The sequence below is a fragment of the Panthera onca genome, chromosome D4 (assembly GCF_046562875.1).
Source record: "Panthera onca isolate mPanOnc1 chromosome D4, mPanOnc1 haplotype 2, whole genome shotgun sequence".
In the NCBI taxonomy this organism is placed as follows: Eukaryota; Metazoa; Chordata; class Mammalia; order Carnivora; family Felidae; genus Panthera; species Panthera onca.
Window position 1 is genome coordinate 46866527 of NC_138351.1, and position 23983 is coordinate 46890509.

General features: G+C 39.9%; 1 protein-coding gene and 1 long non-coding RNA gene across 5 annotated transcripts in view; one reads left to right on the plus strand and one right to left on the minus strand.

Annotated features, from left to right (window-relative positions):
- MTAP (methylthioadenosine phosphorylase) overlaps positions 1–15201 on the plus strand; it is a 48451-nt gene extending 33250 nt beyond the window's left edge. Inside the window, exons 5-8 of one of the 2 annotated variants that reach the window (XM_060609672.3) lie at positions 748–850; positions 5409–5648; positions 11028–11150; positions 12569–12678. In XM_060609672.3, coding sequence (XP_060465655.1) covers positions 748–850; positions 5409–5648; positions 11028–11150; positions 12569–12592 — 490 coding nt within the window. In that variant the 3' untranslated portion in view covers positions 12593–12678. Of the gene's footprint in view, positions 1–747; positions 851–5408; positions 5649–11027; positions 11151–12568; positions 12679–13706 lie in introns of those variants that run through there. The other variant, XM_060609671.3, reaches the window with a different exon arrangement.
- LOC132663444 (uncharacterized) overlaps positions 1–23983 on the minus strand; it is a 37173-nt gene that overhangs the window by 1847 nt on the left and 11343 nt on the right. For all 3 annotated transcript variants that reach the window (XR_009603051.3, XR_013551756.2, XR_009603050.3), the window contains exon 3: positions 1362–1479. This is a non-coding gene — a long non-coding RNA (uncharacterized LOC132663444). The remainder of the gene's footprint in view (positions 1–1361; positions 1480–23983) is intronic.

The following is a 23983-nucleotide window of genomic DNA, read 5'->3' on the forward strand; positions in this document are numbered from 1 at the left end:
AGTTCGAGCCCCGCGTCGGGCTCTGGGCTGATGGCTCGGAGCCTGGAGCCTGTTTCCGATTCTGTGTCTCTCTCTCTCTCTGCCCCTCCCCCGTTCATGCTCTGTCTCTCTCTGTCCCAAAAATAAATAAAAAACGTTGGAAAAAAAAAATTAAAAAAAAAAAAGGGACATTTTTGAGGGCATCAAGGAAATTTGCATGTGGTCTGTGTATTAGTTGGTGCTGAGGAATTAATTTTAATCAGATGTGATAATGACATTGCAGTGAAAAGTACACATATTTTGGTCCATCTAATGAGGGGTAAAATGACAAAGTCTGAGATTTGCAATCATGGAAAAGCTAACAGATGAGGCAAGCTTGACAACATTTGAATTGTTGAATCCAGGTGATGGATATATATGGGGTTCACTGTACAGTCCTCTACATCTATAATGATTGGGGATTTTATAGTGACTTCTTAAGTGGTTTACCCAGCCTCCTGAGCCCAAAGTTGAGCTGTGCCTACAGTCCACTTTGGTTGTCCTGTCATAGTCACCAGACCTGGTGGGAAGCATTTTGCCACCAACCCAGAGCCAAAAAAGCCAAATACCATTCCAGAGTGGCTTTTCCAATAGTTGCCTTCACCATATCCAGAGCTATTGATTCTGGAGCAGGCACCAAGATGCTGACCTAGATAAAGTTGATTCACCAGCCGCCAGAGGATGGAGTGATGGCTTTTAAAAAAGATTTTTTTTCACTTTATTTTATAGGACCACCATAAGGCCTCAGACCTTCTATGATGGAAGTCACTCCTGTGCCAGAGGAGTATGCCATATTCCCATGGCTGAGCCGTTCTGCCCCAAAACGAGAGAGGTTTGTAGTCTTTCTAGAAGGTGCGCTAAAATAAGTTGTAAGGGCTTGGGGTGGCATCTAGAGTTAGACTAATTGGCTAAGCACATGGTCCCTCTTCCACCTCTCAAGCTTGCTTCTTGGGCAAGGTTTCACGAAGAGTTTCTCTGTGTCAGTAATGCCTCTCAGTCATTTATAAGCTGAATCACTCAAAGTTGTAAGCTACTTTTTATAGGACTTGATTTTGCTGTCAGAAAACCTTTTTTTAAGTTTATTTTGAGAGAGAGGGTGCATGTGCACACAAGCAGGGAAGAAGCAGAAAGAGGGAGAGAGAGAATCCCAAGCAGGCCCTGAGCTGTCCGCATGGAGCCCGACTCAGGGCATGACCCCATGAACCATGAGATCATGACCTGAGCTGAAACCATGAGTCGGATACTTAACTGACTGAGCCACCCTGGTGGCCCAGAATACCTTTTAAATAATTTAGTGTAGGACAGCGTATTAGTCAAGGATGTATAGTCTAGAACAAGATTACCTTGGTTCTGGGATCAAACCTCTGCTCTTCTGCTTAGTTGTGTTTTGTTGGACAACTTCTTAATGCCTCTGAGCCTCAGTTTCCCCACTTGGAAAATGAAGATAATGATAACATGTACCTGATAGAAATGTGTGAGGGATAGATAGGTTATCACTCATAAAGTGCTTTGAACTATACCTGTTATGAGACATCCAATGAGTGGTAACTGCTTTTATGAATTAAGTTATTAGTGATAATCTGTAAATTTTCAGAATGGCATCATTGACTTTTAAGATGAGTTTGGCTATTACTGTCCAGCCTCCTTTCCAGGATTGTAGTAAAATCTCAGAACTACGGGGATAGCCCTACAAATGCCAGTGGAAGTACCTAACCATGCCACTCATTCAGATAATTTCAACACCTACATACGGAAAGTAAAAGAACTTTTATGTTCAACCCTGCATAATTGTGTAAAAATAGGTTCCGTGTGGTTAACAGCAAGGGCATCTTAACCTCACTGTGATCTCAAAATTCTAGAATCTGAAACCAGGAGTTGCGGGGGATCGGGGGGCAGGGAAGCCATTTCAGATATACCACTGCTTGTTGGTTCCCTCTGATTTCTGTGAAAGTAATTTTTTATTTGTTTTTAAAAAATGGAAGGTTAAGTTTGTATTTTTGTATTTGGATGTATATGTTTCTGGGTAGTTAGCAGCAGAATATATCAAAATGTTGGTGCTAGTCTTCCCTCTGAAACACAGATCTGTCCACATAATGAATTTGTTTTCCAGGGTTAATTAGATGTATATAAAATTCTCATCCATTTCCAAATGGGGGCAGCTTGGGAAGAAATAGACTAGGGAGAGATACGCTTGAGATCTTGTCCCATAGAGAAAACACTGATTTACAGTACTAGGAGTAGAGGTGTAGGGTAAGGGAAATACTAATGATGTCTTCAGAACTCATGCAAATGTGGTGGCTTGGTGATAGTTTCCAGTAACAGAGTTTGGCCTCCCTTGAGACCACATTAACTCAGCAGTTATTGGTCTAGCCAAGTCAAGGGACCCCCCCAACATTTAGAGTGCTAGGAAAGGCAGTTTAAGAAAATGGGAAAGGGGTGCCTAGGTGGTTCAGGCAGATGAGCGTCCAATTCTTCATTTCAACTCAGGTCATGATCCCAGAGTTGTGGGATGGAGCCCCCACGTTAGGCTCCACACTGAATGTTGAGCCTGCTTGGGATATTCTCTCTCTCCCTCTGTCCCACTCTCTCCCTCTCCCCATTCCCAACCCCCTCCTCCTCTTGTGTGTGTTCTCTAACTAAAAAAAAGAAAAAAGAAAAATAAACCTTTGGAATATAACTTTATTCCTACATACTCTGAGAGATTTGTAAATATTGTCCAGAAATGTAAAGAGTAGATGGTGCTGCCCCTTGGTAATTATTACTTTAACTTTGAACATTCACATGACTTTTCATGTACTGATGAGGAAGAATTGTCAAGTGGCAAACAAGGTGTGGACAATGGTTGTACTGCTCTACCACTTGTGTTATATATAAAGAGGTAAATATGAAAATATTTACATGCAAATAGAGTCTTTTTGGAAAACTGACCCAAAAAACTGGTGATTTCCCTTGGGGAGGTGAATTGGTTCACTAGGACATGGGTGGAAAAAATACTCGTCACAGAATAATATCCTTTTGTAGTGTTTATCTTTTGTCCCATGTCACTTGTACCCCCAAAATATTTTCACTTCATGTCGTTTTAGGAGGTAATCTGAAGACACAGTCTTTGCAAGTTCTAACACATAAAATATATTTAGCTTGGTGATCTAATATTGCTGATAATATTTGAAGGATGGTGGTAGGTTCAGGAATTCCATCATGATTGCTCAAAACATGTAAATGAAAGCATCTTGACCTCAGACCCAGAGATCTCTCAGTCAGCCTGTGGTTTGTATCTCTGGTACATAGTGTTGAAGTTCTCTGTTCTTGTGGGGGGTGCAAAGTGACGAGACCCCAGGGTCTGTCACTGTAGCTGGTCCACACCCAAAGAAGCCTTCTCTTCTTCCTCCTCACCATCATGCACCCACCTCCCAGAGTGACGTGAGAACTTAACACGCCATAATCCAGTGTACCAAGTGGTTGTGCTATTCCTTCACTCATCTCTAGAGGTGCTCAAGTTTGGCCAGACATACAGCTTAGTTATTCAGGATTTTAAAAGACATTTAATGAAGACAGGACTGGGCTGGCTATATCTTTTAAAAACAATTTTTTAAATGTTCATTCATTTTTGAGAGAGACACAGAGCACCAGCGGGGGAGGGACAGAGAGAGAGAGAGAAAAACAGAATCTGAAGCAGCCTCCAGTCTCTGAGCTGTCAGCACAGAGCCTGACGCAGGGCTTGAATTCACGAACTGGGAGATCATGACCTGAGCCGAAGTTGGATGCTCAACCAACAGAGCCACCCAGGCACCCCTAGGCTGGGTATATTCTTAATTTGGAGGTGGCGGGGGTAGGTAGGGGAAAGAGGAGTGATTTAGGCCTTTGAATTTATAACCTGTACTCTAGGGAAAAGTTTTTATTAAGCATACTCTTATTTTCAACATAATCTGGGATAAATAAACATGATATAACATCAACTGTTCACTGTCCTATGACTTGTCACGCTTCTAAATTTGGAGTTGCCAAGGCTCTTGCCAAAATTATTTAAGAAATAGGTTAATTTGCTTATGTGGTTCCGACACATGCAGGCTAGACATACTTTGGCCTAAATTGGAGACTTTATTGACATTGAGTCTCTCATTTTATATTTAAAGCACCCCAGGAACCTTTGTCAATTATTTGGCAAACGTGTGTAGAAGGTGCCAAAATTAACAATTGTTAGAAGACCGGTTTGGCTTTTTACACAGTGTTTACAATATGCCCAACACAGTTCTGTAATGTATACTCCTTAGCTCCTTTAACCTGCACAACACTTCTATAATACAATCTTATTACCATTTTACAGATGAGAAAACAACATACAAAGATTAAGTGAATTTCTGGCAGTGCTTAAGTAGGTTAACAGTTAAGTTTAAAAGACTTAATTTTTTTTTTTTAGGACTTCATTTTTGTTTTTAATTAAAAAGGAATGTTGAAGCACAGGCTAGAAATTAATAACCTAAAGGTTAGATGTGCATTATTAATTAGATACTGGAAAAACTGATCAGGCTTTTAAATAATGTTTTTAGGGGCGCCTGGGTGGCTCAGTCGGTTAAGCGGTCGACTTCGGCTCAGGTCATGATCTCACAGTCCGTGGGTTTGAGCCCCGCGTGGGGCTCTGTGCTGACAGCTCAGAGCCTGGAGCCTGTTTCCGATTCTGTGTCTCCCTCTCTCTGACCCTCCCCCGTTCATGCTCTATCTCTCTCTGTCTCAAAAATAAATAAACGTTAAAAATAAATAATGTTTTTAAAATCCATGCATAGCCTTACCATTGAAAGAGATGCCATGATAAATTTATCCCTAGAGAGAAAAAACCTGCACAGCCTCATTCTGTTTCTGTATGTTTGTGGAAGAGGCAACAGGCAAAAGAGATTATGAAGAAATCATCTTCTAGCCAAGAAAAGCTTTTACAATGGTCTTTAGATTGTGTATGAAAGACCTTTCAGGAGCTTGGAAACTGTTCCTAGCATGTCTTTGAGATGTGACTAGAATCAGAACCTTAGCTCAGCCTCTGGGGTGAAGAGCTCAGACTCAAATCCATATTCACAACCCAGCTTAGTCTCTTCAAGCTGTTAATAAATGAAATTAAAGTATAAAAACAAATGCCTAGTGTATAGAAAAAGCTCACTGTTTGCTTTTGTTGCTGTAAGCCATATGTGCAAGGCGCTGGGAACAGGATTATGTAAGGAAGGTGAGGATCCAGGAAACACATTTCCGTGATCTCCCAGGCTCTGTTTGAGGGCCTCCAGGTACTAGCCATTTATAGAAAAATACTTAAGTAATTAACTTGTTCAACATTGGGGGGAAAAAAACCAATATTAAACTGTTACTTACATTTGTATGTTTTGAGTTTGTGACTCTGTGTTTTCTAGGTCCTCATAGAGACTGCTAAAAAGTTAGGGCTCCGGTGCCACTCAAAAGGGACAATGGTCACAATTGAGGGACCTCGCTTTAGCTCCCGGGCAGAAAGCTTCATGTTCCGCACCTGGGGGGCGGATGTTATCAACATGACCACGGTTCCCGAGGTGGTTCTTGCTAAGGAGGCTGGAATTTGCTATGCAAGTATCGCCATGGCGACAGATTATGATTGCTGGAAGGAGCATGAGGAAGCGGTAGGTGGAATTTCCTTCTGAATATATACGACCTGGGTTTCCGGGTGCCACGAGAGCCATTGAGAGGGTGCCTTAACCATTTGTTTCTACTGTATTAGTTCCAGAAAGCACCTTTCTACCAGGTCTTAAAGTCAGCTTTTTATATATGGTCAAATATTTTCTATATAGTTCTCATTGGAAGATACAAAATAGGTCTCCAGAGAGAAGAACAAGACACTTCTTTCCAAGGATCAACAGTAAACAGTACATTGTAGACATGTAGGTGCAGTGGGAATTCATTTTGAGACTTGTGCCTTATTTTTTATTTTTTTAATGTTTATTTTTGAGAGAGAGAATACAAGCAGGGGAGGGGCAGAAAGAGAGACACAGAATCCGGAGCAGGCTCTAGGCTCTGAACAGTCAGCACAGAGCCCGACCCAGAGCTCAAACCCACGAACCATGAGATCATGACCTGAGCAGAAGTCAGACGCTTACCCAACTGAGCCACCCAGGCACCCTGAGACTTGGGCCTTATTTTAAAGATGAAAGTGTGTTTTGGTTGTAATTTCCTTATCCTGCGCTACAGGTTGTTTGTTTTCAAAGGGAAAGACCTATTACCTCTTCCTGGTAAGAGGACTCTGTGTTCATATCTGTTTAACCTGCCATGACTGGATGGATGATGCTTGGTGCAGGAATATGACAGCAGACAGTCAAGCCTGTAAGGGTCTAACATTCTGAGTTTTTTGGGGGCTTAGGGAGGAAGTACAGAGGTTAAGCAGACCAATGTAAGAAAGCTCAGGCTTATAAAGAAATAGTATGGTGAGAAGTATATATCCAGTTGACTCAACCAAGCATTTGAAGTCTGGGAAGCCTTTCTGGTGTATGTGCGGTGGGAAAGGCAGGCATGCGTGGGTGGAGTGGAGAGGAGGGAGGGAGGCAGGCAGCGCCATGTAGGCTATATAAGGATTTCAGCGGGGAGGTTAGTAAGGAGTTCTAGGCAGGAAAGACGGCAAGGTCCAACTGGTATCTGAAGACACTGGACCACTTCAGTCAGGCTTCCAAAATAAATATTCTCATTGTGAAAAACTTCAAACAGCTACAAAAGTAGAGAGTCTAGTATAATGAACCCCCGGTTACCCATCACCCACCTTTCCAGTTACCAGCTATGGCCAGTCTTGGGTCATATAAATATACCCCTACCCGCTTCTCTCTCCCCTGCCCTCATTATTTTGAGTAAATATTTTTCGAAAAGGAGTCTCTTTTATTTTTTTAAATAAAATAACAAAATAACCACAATACCATTATTGTACCCCAAAATACTGATATGAATTCCTAGTGTAATCAAATATCTAGACTGTTTACATTTTCCTTCCAGTCTTCTACAACCATTCACATCAGGGTCCCTTATAACCCATACATTGCATTTGAATGATATGCCTTTTTTTGTTTTGTTTTGTTTTGTTTTGTTTTGAGAGAGAGCATGCAAGCTTGTGTGGGAAGGGCAAAGGGAGAGGGAGAGAGAATCTTAAGTAGACTCCACACTCAGCACAGAGCCCAACACGGGGCTCGATCTCACAACCGTGAGATCATGTGCTGAGCTGAAATCAAGAGTCAGACACTTAACCAACTGAGCCACCCGGGTGCCCCTGGAATGATACACCTCTTATATCTCTTTCAATCTAATATTCCCCTGTCTTTTCACTCCTTGGATTTTACTTGAAGAAACTGGATCATTTGTCTTGTCCTCTATCTCATTTTAAAATAGAGAAAGGGAGTGCTTGCTTCAGCAGCACATAGACTAAAATAGAGAAAGGGACAAAAGTACAGTCAAGGAGTTTTGAAGTAAAGAACAAGTACAGGGCTGGCTGTTCTGAGCACATGTAGGGGAACTGACATCTTCTCCAAGGTGACCCTTCCCACTACGTCAGAACTGCTTGTTTCACCGTCCATTTTCATACAAAACCGAATAAGATATTCTTGCTGTCTGTCCATCTGTGTATATGGGGTTTGGGTTATACTTGAACACAGGTTCCTTGTTTTGCATCAGTAGCTTGGTGTGTAAGAGACTTCCAGATCCTGACACAGCATAATCTCTGACTTGGCAGCTCTGGTCACCTAAGGGACAGCTCAGACTTGTGGTGTTGAGAAGCTGCCTCCAATTAGCAGGAGGCTCCAGCCCCTGCCACTACCCAAGAGCAGATTGCTTCCTGCCTGTGGCTTTCTGCTCAGTCTGGTAATATCGGTCTCCTCTGCAGAGCAAATGGTGCTTTCCTTTACTACATGAGGTTTGGAAAGCAGTCAGTTGGAGTCGCTTGAGTTGAAAGCAGAGAAACTGAGCTGGGTGTAAGTGGTAAGGCATGAAGGCAGATAATGCTGAATGCCACAAGAAAAGCATAGATGAAGTTCGCCGCATCGTCAACCAGCCATGTGTGTCACTGTGCTTTAGACCAGATGTGCAGCCTGGCGTGGTGTGAAGATCTGGGAGTTGCCTAAACCTGCTGTCAAATTCCTGTTGCTCCATTTACTTGTAAGATGGGGCAGGTTATTTGATCCATTTACTCTTCTTTTTTTTTTTTTTTTTTTTTTTTCAACGTTTTTTTATTTATTTTTGGGACAGAGAGAGACAGAGCATGAACGGGGGAGGGGCAGAGAGAGAGGGAGACACAGAATCGGAAACAGGCTCCAGGCTCTGAGCCATCAGCCCAGAGCCTGACGCGGGGCTCGAACTCACGGACCGCGAGATCGTGACCTGGCTGAAGTCGGACGCTTAACCGACTGCGCCACCCAGGCGCCCCGATCCATTTACTCTTCTGTGGGATGGAGCCAAAGGTGAGAGGGAGGCGTATATAGTTTTGACCTTGCAGGATTTCTGGGAGAATTAAACCAAATGATATATGTTGAGCAAGTACCATAGTGCTGGCTCCTATGCAGGGGTGGTCATCGGATGGCAGCTATGACGGAGGGGGGTGCAGAAGTGTGAAGAAAACTTGACATTTGAGCTAGACATTAAACAGAGGATTTAGAGGGGCGCCTGGGTGGCTCAGTCGGTTAAGCATCTGACTTCGGCTCAGGTTGTGATCTCATGGTTCATAAGATCGAACCCCACATTGGGCTTTGCAGGGCCTGTTTGGGATCCTCTCTTTCTCTCCCTCTCTGCCCCTCCCTTGCTCTAGCTCTCACTTGCTCTTTCTCAAAAATAAATAATAAACTTTAAACAGAGGGTTAGATTTTATTATGAGGAGGTTAGTAGAGTGGGCATTTTAGGTAGAACCCAACATTAGGAACAAAGAAAAGAGAGGTCAGAGTCTATATAGAAATATCAGTCAAAAGGAAAAGCGTAAGGAAAAAAAAAGCAAATATAAGGTAAATCCCTTGGGTGCTTCATGAGCCTGCCCTGGAAGACTCTGCTTAAAATATGCCTCTCCATGTACCTGGCAGCACCCAGCCCGTCACTGCTTCGTATCCCCGCAGTGAACGGTGCCCATCATTTTTTTCCAAAACACACCTCAGTGTTTGTGGGAGGGATTTGGACTTTATATAAACACCAGGAAATAAGTAGTAAAGTATTACAGTCCTTGTGTCCCTGAACCTCAGATACGTTCTGAAGTATAGTGAGGTGTGACAAATATTCCACCTCTAATTATCCATTTTACATTCACAGTTTTCAACTTCCTTATGAAGCAATTTCAGTCATATACAAAAGTAGATAATAGTATGAGCTTTTGTAAATCAACACCCAGCTTCATCTGTGAACATACCAACTTAATGGCCAACCATATTTCATCTGTACTCTGATCCATAATTTTATCCATAGACACCTAACATACATTATCATCACTTTCCAACAATAATTCCTTAACCTATCGAGGCAGAGTTCACGTTTCTAGTGATCTCTAATACCACAGTTTTTTACTTCCAAGTGTTCTGAGAAGAAACCAGGTCTTTTGACCTATAGAGTTTCCCACCAGAGTTTCCCACCATCTGGATCACTGAAATCATCTCCTTGGGGTAGTTTGAAAGATTTCTCTGTCTGCTGTATTATTTTCTGTAAATTGACAGCTGGTTCTAAAGATTTTTTGATCCAGTTCAGGCCTCAGATGTAGTGTTTAGTTTTCCCATCAGGAAGCTCATTAAAGTGGACTATTTGTTTGGTTTGGGATTTTTTTGTTGTTGTTTCTGTGATATTAGCAGCTCATCCATTAATTCATTGGGAGCTATAAAAATGATGAGACTCTGATTCGTCTTGAAGACGTCTCTAAAGGGAAACGTGCTGGAGCATCTGGGTGGCTCAGTCTGTTAAATGTCAGACTCAGGTCATGATCTTGCAGTTCATGGGTTTGAGCCCCTGCATCAGGCCCTCTGCTGACAGCCTGGAGTCTACTTCAGATTCTGTGTCTCCCTTGCTCTCTACCCCTCCCCCACTCATGCACTCGCTCTCTCTCAAAAAATGAATAAACATTAAAAAAGATTTTTTTTTTTTAAATTTACATCCAAGTTAGTTAGCATATAGTGCAACAGTGATTTCAGGAGTAGATTCCTTAAAGCCCCTTACCCATTTAGCCCATCCCCCCTCCCATAACCCCTCCAGTAACCCTCTGTTTGTTCTCCATATTCAAGAGTCTCTTATGTTTTATCCCTCTCCCTGTTTTTATATTATTTTTGCTTCCCTTGTGTTCATCTGTTCTGTGTCTTAAAGTCCTCGTATGAGTGAAGTCCTATGATATTTGTCTTTCTCTGACTAATTTAGCATAATACTCTCTAGTTCCATCCACATAGTTGCGAATGGCAAGATTTCATTCTTTTTGATTGCCGAGTAATAAATACTCCATTGTATATATATACCACATCTTCTTTATCCATTCATCCATCGATGGACATTTGGGCTCTTTCCATACTTTGGCTATTGTTGATAGTGCTGCTATAAACATTGGGGGGCATGTGCCCCTTCGAAACAGCATGTATCCCTTGGATAAATACCTGATAGTGCAATTGCTGGATCATAAGGTAGTTCTATTAAAAAAAAAAAATTTTTTTAAGAGAAATGTGCTCATCTTCTGATTGGTTAGCCAGTGTAGCAATGGTTTTAAGACTGGGATCCATTTTACTGTGGATGTGAGGAGAATTAGCCACATCTTTCTAGACCATGCTAACACATACTTCTGAGATGGTTTCTCAGACATTATATTGAGAACCAGTGGTGCTTTTCAGAGATGTCATTAGGTTTCTCCAAGACCTTCCCCCTGGAAGCAAGACTGCCTTGAAAAATGCAGAGCTGGTGCTCAGGGGATTGGAATTGGAGTAAACTGACTTCACAGATGAGGTAGAAACTCAGGAAAATGGTCTGCGAAAAGCAGTGGAATTCTAAATTGCTAGTAACATCCTGTGCTGTTGTTTCTCTAGGTTTCAGTGGACCGGGTCTTAAAGACCCTGAAAGAAAATGCCAATAAAGCCAAAAGTTTACTCCTCACTACCATACCTCAGATAGGGTCCATGGAATGGTCAGAAACCCTCCAGAACCTGAAGGTAAGTATCCTTAGCTATCTTCAAGCAGACCCTTCCATAGACCTTCAGCTGCCTTTTTCTCTTATTTTCACTTCACCTTGATTTAGCCCGTCATGTATTTTATACTAGTCTAGAATTTCTCTACAAGTTTTCATGCTCTTTACTATCATACTAAAATTGAGTAGTTTTATATTTTGGCTAATAATGCAAGACTGTTGAAAGTCGAGGTGGTGAGAGTTTTATTACCTAGTCCGCCAGGTTCTTAACATTGTCATGCTTTGCAAGGTATCACTAAGTCATACTTTAAAGAAGATTGATTGTGCTTATTGTGCACATGGCTTACATTGTTGACAAAGCTATTTGCTGTTTGGCAGATCCATGCAAAATTTAAAGCCAAAACACTTAAGATAGCAATACCAAAACGGTGCCAAGGAATGTCTACCTAGGGCTGATGTTGTATCAAATTAAGACAGTGATTAATTATAAACATGGGATGGGTTGTAGATTGGTAGCTTTTCAACTCTAGTAGTCATTCCCAGAATATAATTTAAACAGACTGCTAAACTCAGAGACTCATGATTTTTACTTGGACATTTTGTGACTCTCATGATTAACCCCATTGGATAAGGAATTGCCTCAAATTGATTGGATATTATATTCCCCTACTATCCAGAGAAGATAACTAGCATGTTCTAAGGTCTAGAACACACCTGTACTCTTGGATCTTATGACAGGTAGTTGAGAGAGGATTTGAAAAGTTGGTAAAAGCCCTCCCTACCTGAACTGCTACTACCAAGGAGCCCTGGAATGAGAGCCACGATTTCAGTGTGATGAAGACACCGTGTGGTGGTCAGTGATGGACAACTGCTGGGCTTAGAGGAACCATGATTTGGAGTGGATGCTGACTGCATGGTGTAAATGCTCCAGCACAGCTGATTTCAAGCTGTCCACACAAAGCCATTGATAGATACACAGAGCTGGTTCTTGCAAACTGATATAGCAGGCTGCAGCACACCCTATAACAAGATGTCTGTCAGCCTTAAGGACTGGCAAAGTCAAGAATATTGGAATTTGTATTCTGTTTTCCCACTAGACTTCAAGTCCATAAGGGACAGGAAATACATGTGTTGGTTTCAACCTGTATACCTAGGAGATACATGTTCTTAAGTAAGTAAACGATAGCCCTTTTCCCCCATCATAATTGAATGCAGGCAATCCTTACTATAATTGAGAAGGAAAGGGAAACAATAATTTCTAAGAATAGGGAGTGTTATAACCAGAAACCGTTATATTTCCCTGAGTGTGGTGCAGTAGGAGCAGCATAACGTTAGCTTGTCTAAACAAGCACACTATTGATTGTGGGAAATATGACTCATACCTTTGCAGCTGCTGAGGCTAATGTCACCTGCAAAATATGATGGGTTGTTTTTTTTTTTTAGGTTTTCCAACTGACCGTATTTTGACCATGGTCTTTTAAATTTGAAGATAATTTCCCAAGCAATAAATTATTTCAGCCTCATTTTTAAGTAAAAAATGCTTGAATGGTAGAAATTCATGTGTTCCTTTCCTTCTGAGAAACTTCTGAAAGTATGTAAAAATAGTGTATTTCTGTATATATGCATTTTTAAAGAGGGTTAATATGTGTAGCTTTCATCAGATTCTCAGGAAAGAAATTGATCATCAGATTCTAAAGAAAATTAAGAATTGCTGCTCTAGACAAAACTAAGAATCATGACCTCCATTCTGTCACATTAAGGGACACCCTACTAATAACCGCTTATTCTTTTGGGGTTTTCTGGGGTAGCATGTTCAGACCTCTACACTGAAATGTGTATCATCCATTCACTCATGCATTTCAGAAACACTTAGTACCTGTTATGTGTCCAGCTGTGGTTTATAAAGATATATAAGACTTGCTGTGATAAAGAAGATCCTATTATGTTTGGAGATACCAGTATGTTAAAATTTCAAGGATTTTTTCCAGTGGGATAAGGTGAATGACAGAGATTGCGTTAAATTAATCGAGGCTGGAGGTTGGTGCATAAAATGTGTCCTAGTGGATGTGAAAGGGAATAGAGATCTGAGAGAATCTGAACAACCTTCTTGAAATAAACACACTTTACAGGAAAGGAGAGAGAGAGACAGAGGAACAAAGAGTTATGAGCTATGTCCCAAGTCCCACCTCTGGTTGGTTGTTTTTAAGCTTTGGTGAACATGAGAATTTTCTGAGGAGTGTACACCATGAGTCCTCACTCTCTGAAATCAAAATCTGGTTTGGGGCACCTGGGTGGCTTAGTCGGTTAAGCATCCGACTTTGGCTCAGGTCACTGTCTTGAGGTCTGTCAGTTCAAGCCCTGTGTTGGGCCCTGTGCTGATAGCTCAGAGCTGGAGCCTGTTTCAGACCCTGTCTCCTTCTCTTGGCCTCCCCTTCTCGTGCTCTCTCTCTCTCAAAAATAAACATTAAAATCAAAATCTGGTTTGTAATAAGTACTCCAGGTGATTATCCTGATCCTAAGAATCAATACCTACAGCAAGTGCTTGGTTAACTGTAATCTATGCCTGCTTTCTTCCTTTTAGAATACAGCCCAGTTTTCTGTTTTATTACCAAGACATTAAAAGAGCGTGGCTGCCTAGAAGACCAGAAGACTTTCTAATTCCAGTCATTTGGGAAATTTCTGCCTAGTTAATGGAAAAAACATGGAAAGACATGCAGCTCTCATGCCCCTGCCTGCTAAGGAAGAACATGACAAGACATGCACATATCAGAAATGCCTTCTAGAAGGCTTGGACTGCTTCAGAAAACAGAAGGAAAGCAAATCACCAGTTAAACACGTGGAAAAATTCTTAAAAAGACAAGACCCCATTTGCCCTTCCCCCAGTAAGTTTGTAATAATACAGGGTAGGAGATAACATCCAGCTTCCTATGTTACCAAGGAAATATGAAGAAGAACTGGAATTCTTAGACTATTTATTGGTGTAACTGTAAATTCATACAGTCTTTCTGGAGGGCAGTTTGGTAAAATTCCTACAGTTTTAAAAAGTTTTAAAAATACTTACACCCTATGTGCTGGCTACTCTAGTCCTAGGACTTTATCTTTATAAAATTATCAGAGATACAAAGAATTATGTATAAAGAAGGATGTCTAATATAGTTTTAGTTATAATAACAAATATACAAAACAATCTGAATATCCAACAGCTGGAGGTAAATTATGACCTAGCTCTAATTAGATTGTGAAGCAGCCAAGTAAAGATCATGTTTTCACATATTTAATGTCCTAAAGAAATGACTGCTCTGTAATATGAAATGACAAAAGGATATGCGTAAGCATTTTACATTGCTAATTTTGTCTTTAAATTCTGCATTGATGTATAAAAAGACTAGAAATGAATATATTATAATCTTTTGTTACCATATTTGGGGGAGGGAAACAATTTAATTTTCTTTATATTTTTCTGTGTCTTCACATTTTTCTACAGTGAATATACTCAAATGGTAAAGCTGTCTTAAAAATAAAAAAGACCCAGTTCTTGAAAAAATACAGGTGTAATGATACAAAATTTAAGATGGTAATTCTAAGAAGAGTTCTGTTTGAGTTCGATCTTCATGAGTGACTGTACAGTCAGAACGATATTTGGGCCTGCCACAACTTGAGAAAAACTGGGTGTTTAATACTCAGATAGTCTTAAACCATGTAAGAGACTATATACACACATTATAGTGTGTCAGGTATTTTTAAAATTAATATTTGATCTTTGTTTCTACTTTTTGAGTTGATGAATTACTTTACATGAGTTAGTGGTTTAGATTTTTTCATAAAATAGAAGCTTGCTTCTTACACTGCTTTTTGTTAATTTTATAGGAATGTGTTTTGTTCTGTCACAGGGAGATCTTTTTTTTTTTCCTCAGAATTATTACTTTTCACTGTGGGCTGTTACTGGATCCTTTAGTGATATATCCTGTTTAAAGAGTCTGTAAAGTCCATGTGTTTGTGTCTAGGAGATTGGCTTCAAGATAATCTGCTAATTATAAACAATAAAATAAACCAGTTACCCCCAGCATTAAAACATGGAGCTGTTTGGGTTACATGTGATTATGACTCTCGCATTCTCCAATACAGTGATTCAACTCTGGTTGCACATTAGAGATGCACAGATGGCCTAATGAATCTGAACCCAGGGTTGTCTGGGTCTGTAAACCCTGATTCACTACTCTGTAATACTATGCCTTCCTTTCCTTCATTCTTAGAAGTCTGAGGATATCAAGGCAAAAACGTGGGCATTTTTCTTGCTGCCTTCAGAAAGCACAGTTTTCCCCCAATGACTTATGTACTTTTCTTGATTCAGTAGCCTTTTCTAGCAACCTCATTTTCAGAGTTCTCATTTGGCATATACTCCTGTCTTTTTGTTGTTACCCATCAGTCAGTCTTTTTTTTTTTTTTTTTTTTTTTTTCATTTTTTTAAAATGTTTATTTTTGAGAAAGAGCATGAGCAAAGGGGGGGCATTTTAAGTTTATTTATTTTGGGGCACCTGGGTGGCTCCGTTGGTTAAGCGTCCGACTTCAGCTTAGGTCATGATCTCATGGTTTTAGGGATTCAAGCTTCACATAGGGCTCTGTGCAGACAGCTGGAGCCTGGAGCCTGCTTCAGATCCTGTGTCTCCCTCTCTCTCTCTCTGCCCTTCCCCTGCTCGCTCGCTCGCTCTCAAAAAATAAACATTAAAAAAATTAAAGTTTACTTATTTTGAGAAATAGCACGCACATGCACGAGCAGGAGAGGGGCAGAGAGAGGTAGAGCTAGAATCCCAAGCAGGCTCCTAGCCATCAGCGCAGAGGCAGATTCAGGGCTGAAACTCAGGAACAATGAGATCATGACCTGAGTTGAGATCAAAAGTCAGATGCTTAACCACATGAGCCACCCACGTGCCCCAGCTGATACCTTATTCTTAAGGACTATGTAGACTTTCTTCCTGGGATGCTTTTTACATGATCTTTCACTTTTTTTTTTTTTTTTTTTTTTTTAGCTACAAAATTAAGGGAACGCATTGGTCAGTTTTGAAATATTTTCATTTTCCCTAGTGAAGGTTATGGGCGTAATGGAAAAGTTGTAGCATAGTGACTTAACCCTCTGGAAGAGTGCCAAGTTACTGATTTGTGCATTTGCATCTACTTAAAAACTTTATTGATAATGCATTGTTTTGCATTGTTTTTCATGATTTTGTGGATAAACCAGAATCCTTCATATGTAGAGTGTTAACCAAAAAAGGAGAAGGCTGGAATACCAGGGTTATATTTGAAACCTGACATGTTTTGCAAGTTAGCCTGAGTGCATTCTGGAGTTGTTTATAGTAGGCGAAAGCTTAGGAATGGCTAAAATTCTCAAAGGAGTGGGAGCATCTAAATAAGATACATCAGCTCAAATAAATGATGTGTATCTTTATGCACCAGAATGGAATGATGTCTGTTACAAGTGGAAGTCAGAAAAATACTGGATGTGTGGATAGTGTATTTATGCTTTATGTTCATAGAAAGTTTCTGGTAAGAAGCTTGGTGATAACCTCTGAGGTATGAATCAAGAGATCTACTGTGTACTTCATGTCTTTCTGCACTGTTTGAGCTTTTTACTGTAAGCATCTACTCTCTTAAATTGATACCTTTAAAAAAAAAGTTTATTTGAGAGAGAGCATGTGCAGGAGGGGCAGAGGGAAGGGGGGGGGGGTGGGGAGAGAATCCTAAGCAGGCTCCACACGGTCAGTCTGAAACCCCAATGCGGGACTTAAACTCCCAAACTGTGAGGTCATGACTTGAGCCAAAATCAAGAGTTGGATAGTTTAACCCACTGAATCACCCAGGTGCCCCTTAAATTGATACCTTTTAAGGAGTGGACTCTAGAGGAGACCTGGCTTTGTAAAATAAAATAATCTCTCTTAGTTTGACATTGAATTCTGTTAAATCATGTCTGGAACACTATCCAGTTCTGGGCACAACATTTTTAGAACACTGACCATCTAAAAAGCACCAGTTTAGGAAGGTGTGAGGATTGGGAAGACCATGCCACATAAGTAGTGGTTAAAGGAATTGAGAATTTCTAACCATTGAAGGGAAAACTTTTGAGAATTTCCAATATATAAAGGGCTATCATTCAGTTAAGGACTTCCCTATCTCCCTCACTCTTTGATAAACCTCCATAAAAGCAGGAACTGTGTCTTTTTCACTGGAATCCTCAGTTCCTTGTGCTTGGCACAAGTTCAGTGAATATTTGCATCTATGAAAATCTGATCATTCCTGTGTAATTCTGACCTGGTCAAAGACCTCACTCTAGTGGTTGCCCATCTCTCCATGCTCAAATTTTCCCTCTTTGCATCATTTCTCTCTGCACACAAATAATGCTGTTACTTTCTCCCATTAAAAAAGAATTCTTGGCCACAATCCAGTATGCTGTTTGTCTTACTGCTTTGCCTTTCATTGGAATATAACCCCCAAAGATCTATTCTGTCTCCAATTCCTCCGCCTTTCTTCAGCTCACTCCAATCTAGCTTTTCCAGCACTCTACTTTCAGCACCACCACTACCACCATTTTCAAGGTCACCTCCTTACTAAATCAGTCAGTTCTAAGATTTCATCTTTCTTTTTCTATCAGACACATTTGATAGTTTTCATCTGTCCCTCCTCCTTGATAAATATTCCTCACATGGCTTCCAAGGATGCTACAGTCAGTTTTCCTTCTACGTCAATGGTTGCTACTCAATCTTCTTTTCTGATTCCTGCTGTTCTCTCAGATCTTTTAATGTTACCTGCCCCAGGGCTCAATTCTTGGACTTCTCTATCTTCACTCATTCCTCAGTGACTGTTTCCCATCTCCACCCCCACCCTTGCCGCCACCAAATCTCTGCCATTTCTTGGTAGTTGGCAGTTTTATGGTTCTGGTCCCTCAGACCAAAATCATGGAGTTATCCTGGACTTTTCAAAACCCACATTCACACCAGGAAGAGGTTTATTCATTCTATCATCCAAAATATATCCAGAAACTGACACCCTCACAGCAGCTACTACCTCTACCCTGGTCTGAGCCACTCACCTCTCACCTGGGTGCTGTGATATTCTAACTGGTCCTCTTTTCTTCTTCTCCAGTCCCATACAGCAACCCAGGATCCAAAATGATCCTTGTAAAACATGAGTCATTCCTTTGCTCAAACTCTCTTTCACTCAGAATAAGAGCCTAAATCCTCACAATAGTCCATGAGTCCTCATGGAATCTGCACATGTCCCTCATCTCTGACTTCCTACCAACCATCCTCTGTACCACCGGCCTTGCTTTTCCTGGAGCAGATCAGGCCCTATCCTGCCTTTAATACCAGAGTATTTGCTTTATATTCCTTCTACTTGGAAAACTTCTCCTAGATAACCACGTGGTTCACTCTATCACCTTCCAATCTCTGCTCAAAAATCACAGTGCATCAACCCAACATCCTATTTTAATGGAGGGCAATGATTCTCACTCCACAGCCCCTGCCCTCCTGCCCATTCCCACATGACTCAATTTTTTTCTTCCATAAGCTATTAACACCTCCCAACAAATCTAATATTTATTTGTGTTTGCTTGTTTGATTTTTGATAACTTCCACCCCCATTCCCTAGAAATGTACACACTGTGAAGGCAGAAATCTTGTTCACTGATAGATATCCCAAGGGACCAGGAAGTGGCACTTGGTAGGCTTAGAAGCCAATACTATTTTGAATGTACGGCTTCTTATTGATTATCACAATTTGCAAAGCCCTGCATGTCCTGACATATTCTGGCTTACTCCAGCCTCTTCTATCTCCCACACCTGACAGCACTACAGACTAGTGCTATCCCTAGAAATATAATGTGAGCCAATATGTAATTTTAAATCTAGGAGTCACATTTTTTAAAAGCCAATTAATTATAATAATATATTTACTTACTCTATCCAAAATATGTCAACATGTAATCAGTAGTGAAAAGTCAAAAAATTTTACACACCTTTGCAAATACTAAATCTTTGGAATCAGATGTGTATTTTACACTTACCAGCACATCTCAAATCTGATGCTAAACTTTCATTAGAAGTAATTTGATGTTATTAAATTTTATAAATTTTACTATGAAAAAGTAGATCCACATACCCATCATTGCAAGTATATTGAAACATCAGTTTTTAACTGAGGGTTGATGGGGGGCGGGACGGAGGGGAGGGTGGGTGATGGGTATTGAGGAGGGCACCTTTTGGGATGAGCACTGGGTGTTGTATGGAAACCAATTTGACAATAAATTTCATATACTGAAAAAAAAATAAAAAATAATAAGAGTAAAAAAAAAACATCAGTTTTTAAATTTAAGTTATGTGCTAAAATTACAAATTGTTTCTCAGTCAAGTAAATTTATTTCAAGTGTTCGACAGCCACATGTGTCTAATGGCCGCCATATCAGAGCAGCTCTTAGACTTCTGGTCCAAGCAGGATACCCCCCTCTTACTTCTGCCTTTTGTTGTCTCTCCACCTGACTGCTCCACCACCACCCTCTTTCATCTGCCTCACTTGGCTGGCTGTCCTTCCTTTTGTGTTCCCCAAACACCCTGTTCACACTGTATTAAATTGCCTGATTGTCCAGTTAGCATAGTGACTGACACATAAGCATTACTATATATATTTGTGAAATGTATACACCCATTATGCTTCTGCCTATTGAAATTTTAGTGATGCTTCCATTTCCATTTCAAATCACTTCTCCCTAGGACTAGAGTCTGGCTCCTTGTAACAGTTCAATTCAGGATAAAGATCATAGTGTCCTGGCATGGCAGAAACCAAAAGTCCATGTTTTTCAAGAAGGGAAAGAATATATTTACAGATAGTATGTTGGTGCCCTAATTAACGTTACTAGAGCCCTTTACCCATTCTATTTTGCCCATTTATATCCCCTTGTTATCTCAGCAGAGGTGGGGGTGAATCAAGGTTTAATACAGTTAAAAAATACTTACGATGGAGGGAATTAGGAATTCTGGGTACTGAATTCTGAGTTGACAAAAAATACATATATGTAATTTATTCTGTTGCCTTGACAATTATTTTTACACATTTCTCTTGTTCATCTTGTCATGTAATCTGTCTTCCCAAGGAGACTGTAGGTTTCTATAAATTATGGATTGATTTAGATGCCATTCCCAAGGTGCCCATGTCTTATTACATTTAATGAGCAACAAATAAAAAGTTGTTGGTTTTGCCTCAATCAGTAGTGTAAACTGAACACTCACATAAACTGAACAGCTTGTGATATCAATAGGATCCTGAAAAAATGATTTTTGAAAAAGTACAGACACTGAAATATTTTAAGTGTTTCAGAACCGAAAAAAGAGATGTGTGCTTGATTCCATAAGTATTTTGTAGCAAAGCACATTTTTTTCAGAATAAAAACAAATGCATTTGATGATTTCATTTAGGGAAAATTAACAGGAAATTGTCAGTGTTTTCAAATGATGCCCTCAGCTTTACAGATGATTCAGGTTTAAAAAGTCTACACATCGGAATGTGATGATGCATTTGTTAACTGCTCTTTCTGACCTCATTTTAGCAAAATTCCTTCCCTGTAAGAATCAAGATTACAAGGTTAAAGCAGTAAGTAATAGCAAAGTCAATTCCAAATGTGTAAGAGAATACAAAGAATAGTAATGAACCTTTATCTATTACCTGGCTTCAAGAATTATCTCATAGCCTATATGTTTCTTCTATACTATACTCCTCACATGTTATTTTGAAGCATTTTACATACATTATATAATTTCAACCATGAGTATTTCAATGTTACATCTAAAAGATCACTATTTTTAAGATAGGCACAATGCCATTGGCACACATTTGAAAATAAATTAAAATTCCTTAGTGACATCAAATATGCAGTGAATATTCAAAACTTCACATATCTCCTGAATGCCACTTTTTTTTTTTTTTACATATTCTTTATTTGAATCAGGATCCAGTTAAATTCCACACATAGCAATTGGTTTGTATGTATTTTATGTTCCTTTTAATCTCTGAGTTCACTCTCCCATTCTTGCTGGCTCTTTTGCTTTCCCTTTCCCTCCCCATCTTTCATGTGTTCTCTCCTGCTCTCTCTCCTTACAGTTTACTTGGTGAGGAAAGCCAGTTGTTTGTCCTGGAGAGTTTCATATAATCCAGATTCTATTAACTGCATCTCCATAGTGTAGTTTAACATAATCCTTGGTCTTCTGATTTCCTCTAAGTTGATTAGTTGAATCTAGATAGATTTTTTTCTCAAGGCTACTTCAGAGGAGGTGGTATGTTCTTTCATCAGGAGGCACATAATGTCTCATCTCTCTTGGATGTTAGTAGCCATCAGCTTTTAATGTCTCTACCCATTAATTTACTTTTAAAATTTTTTTAGAGTGTGTGAGGAGGGAAGAGGTGCAGAAGGAGGGAGGGAGAGAAGATAGATAGGAAGAGAGAGAGAATCTTAAGCAGGCTCCACTGCTTAGTGCAGAGCCGGACATGGGGCTCAATCCCATGACCTTGAGATCATGACCTGAGCTGAAATCAAGAGTCCAGTTGGACAGCTCAACCAACTGAGCCACCCAGATGACCCATCTATCCATTAATTTAAATTGGGTTGCAAAAAAATGATATTCTGATTCAAAGTTACCTCCATTTAAACACATGAAATGTAAGGTGACAGCCTCCCTGTTTAAGATTAAAAATATCTTAATATATATACAGAAAGAGCATTTCATAAAATTTAAGTCATTCATGGCAAAAAAGCTTAGTAAACAAGAAACAGAAATTCCTTAGAATTTAAGAATGGATCAGATATATACTATGAAATACATATTGGATAAATGATTAGAAACAAAGCCATAGGAGGAGAAAATATAAGAAATCAATGAGACCCTATCTTAAAATACCAGGCAGATTTTTAAAAGAACTAAATAGTACTAAAGAAAATTTAAAATATAAAATTTTAATAAAATTAAAATTAAATTCAATAAAACTGAATTAAAATCAAAATGAAATTACTCAAATAAAATTAAAAATTCAAGAGTAACTCAGAATATTAGACAGAGTTGGAGAGAAAATTGGTTAGATGGATTATGAACTAAAGAAAATAAACTCAGAATGTACAGAGAAACAGGGGTGCCTGGCTGGCTCAGTTGGCATAGCATGTGACTCCTGATCTCCGGGTTGTGAGTTGAATTCTAGCCTCGCATTGGGTGTAGAGCTCACACAGAAAAGAATATAACAGAAATAAAGAGATGGAAAATATGACAGCTTGAAATGTAAAGCATAGCAGAAGTTCCAATGTAAATCTTACTGAAGAGAATACATGTTCCAGAAAGAGGAAATAAAGATGGGTAGCATTCCTCAGACTCTCAGCATGACAGCCTGAGGAACTCCGTAGTCTCAGTCACCAGCAAACCCAGTGAAAACAATTTTAAAACAACCAGCTAAAATTGCTCAGTATGGTTAAGTACACACATCTGAATAAACACACATTCAAGAGAATTTATTAAAATGTGTGAAGAACCATGACAGTCTGTGGTATTTGAACTGAGAAATCTGCTTCCCCTTCCTCCCAATTCAGCAAGATGGAAACTTCACTCTAGGCTGGCTCAGGCAAGAGCACAGTTTCATCTCCTCTAGTTCCCAGTTAGAAAGCTATCATCCCAGGAGGGGCAGGAAGTCAGTATTTCTCATCTTTCCCCCACCGATCTGCTACTGAGGCTAAGTTATAGGCAAGCATAGAGATGGAGTTTTTCTTCTACCCAGTCCCTAAGGAGCTCTACCCTGGGTGTGGTGTTGCTGAGAATATTGGGACCCCAATCATCTTTCCACCAGTCTGTTGACTACATGCTGGGAGAATCAAGCAAAACAAAACAAAACAAAACAAAAACAAAAAGCAGAAGATACTGCCCACCCCACCTTAACCACCACTACTGAGCACTCAGCTCCTAAACTGGGAATGTCATTTAGAGAGAAGCTTGCCATTGTCCTCGCTTCCAGGTCCATAGCCATAACTCCAAGACTTTTCCTGGAGGGAGAGTAGGCAATAAAGCTTTTCCTAAAGGAAATGACTTTATTTGCAAGAGAGTGTGGAGAAGTTCAAGCCTAAAGGTGCCCCCCAAAACTACTCTCACTATTAGTGAAAGAAGTACTGAAGGGCAATTGGGATGATATGGGTAGAATCATTGGACATATAAGGTAAATTGTGAGCCAGCTAGTGTGCAGGAGAGAACCTGGAAGAACATAGCTACAGGAAACTGTCTAGGGTCAGAACAAATATTAATAACTGCCTTCCAGAACTATCCCTTCAAAGGAGTTTGAATTTCTTTGGTTTAGTTGATGAGCAATTTATACCCCAGGGTACTGATTGAAAGCCATAAAGAAATCACCCAGCGATTAGAGTTTAACAACTGGGTATGATCAGGAAAAGAGACAACCAAAGAGAACCTTGAAAAAAACCACCATTAACCCAGGGTGACTGTGCATATAACCCAAGGATATGCTCCCTGAAGAGCAATATCAGAAGCTTATCAGTGCAAGAAACAGACTCTATTAAAATAATGTTACTAAACAAATAAACAAGCAAACAACAAAAGGGGAGGCACCAGTACCCAGAGTTGCCAAAATATATTATCTAAAATGTCCAGATTCCAACAAAAATGATTAGTCATGCAAGGAAACAGGAAAGTATGACCCGCACCCTGGGGGGAAAAAAAAAGGCAGACGACAGAAAGTGCCTAACTGCCTACAGAGTAACCAGATGTCAAATTTAACAAAGTCTTCAAAGTAGTCATTATAAACATGTTCAAAGAACTAAAGGGAGTC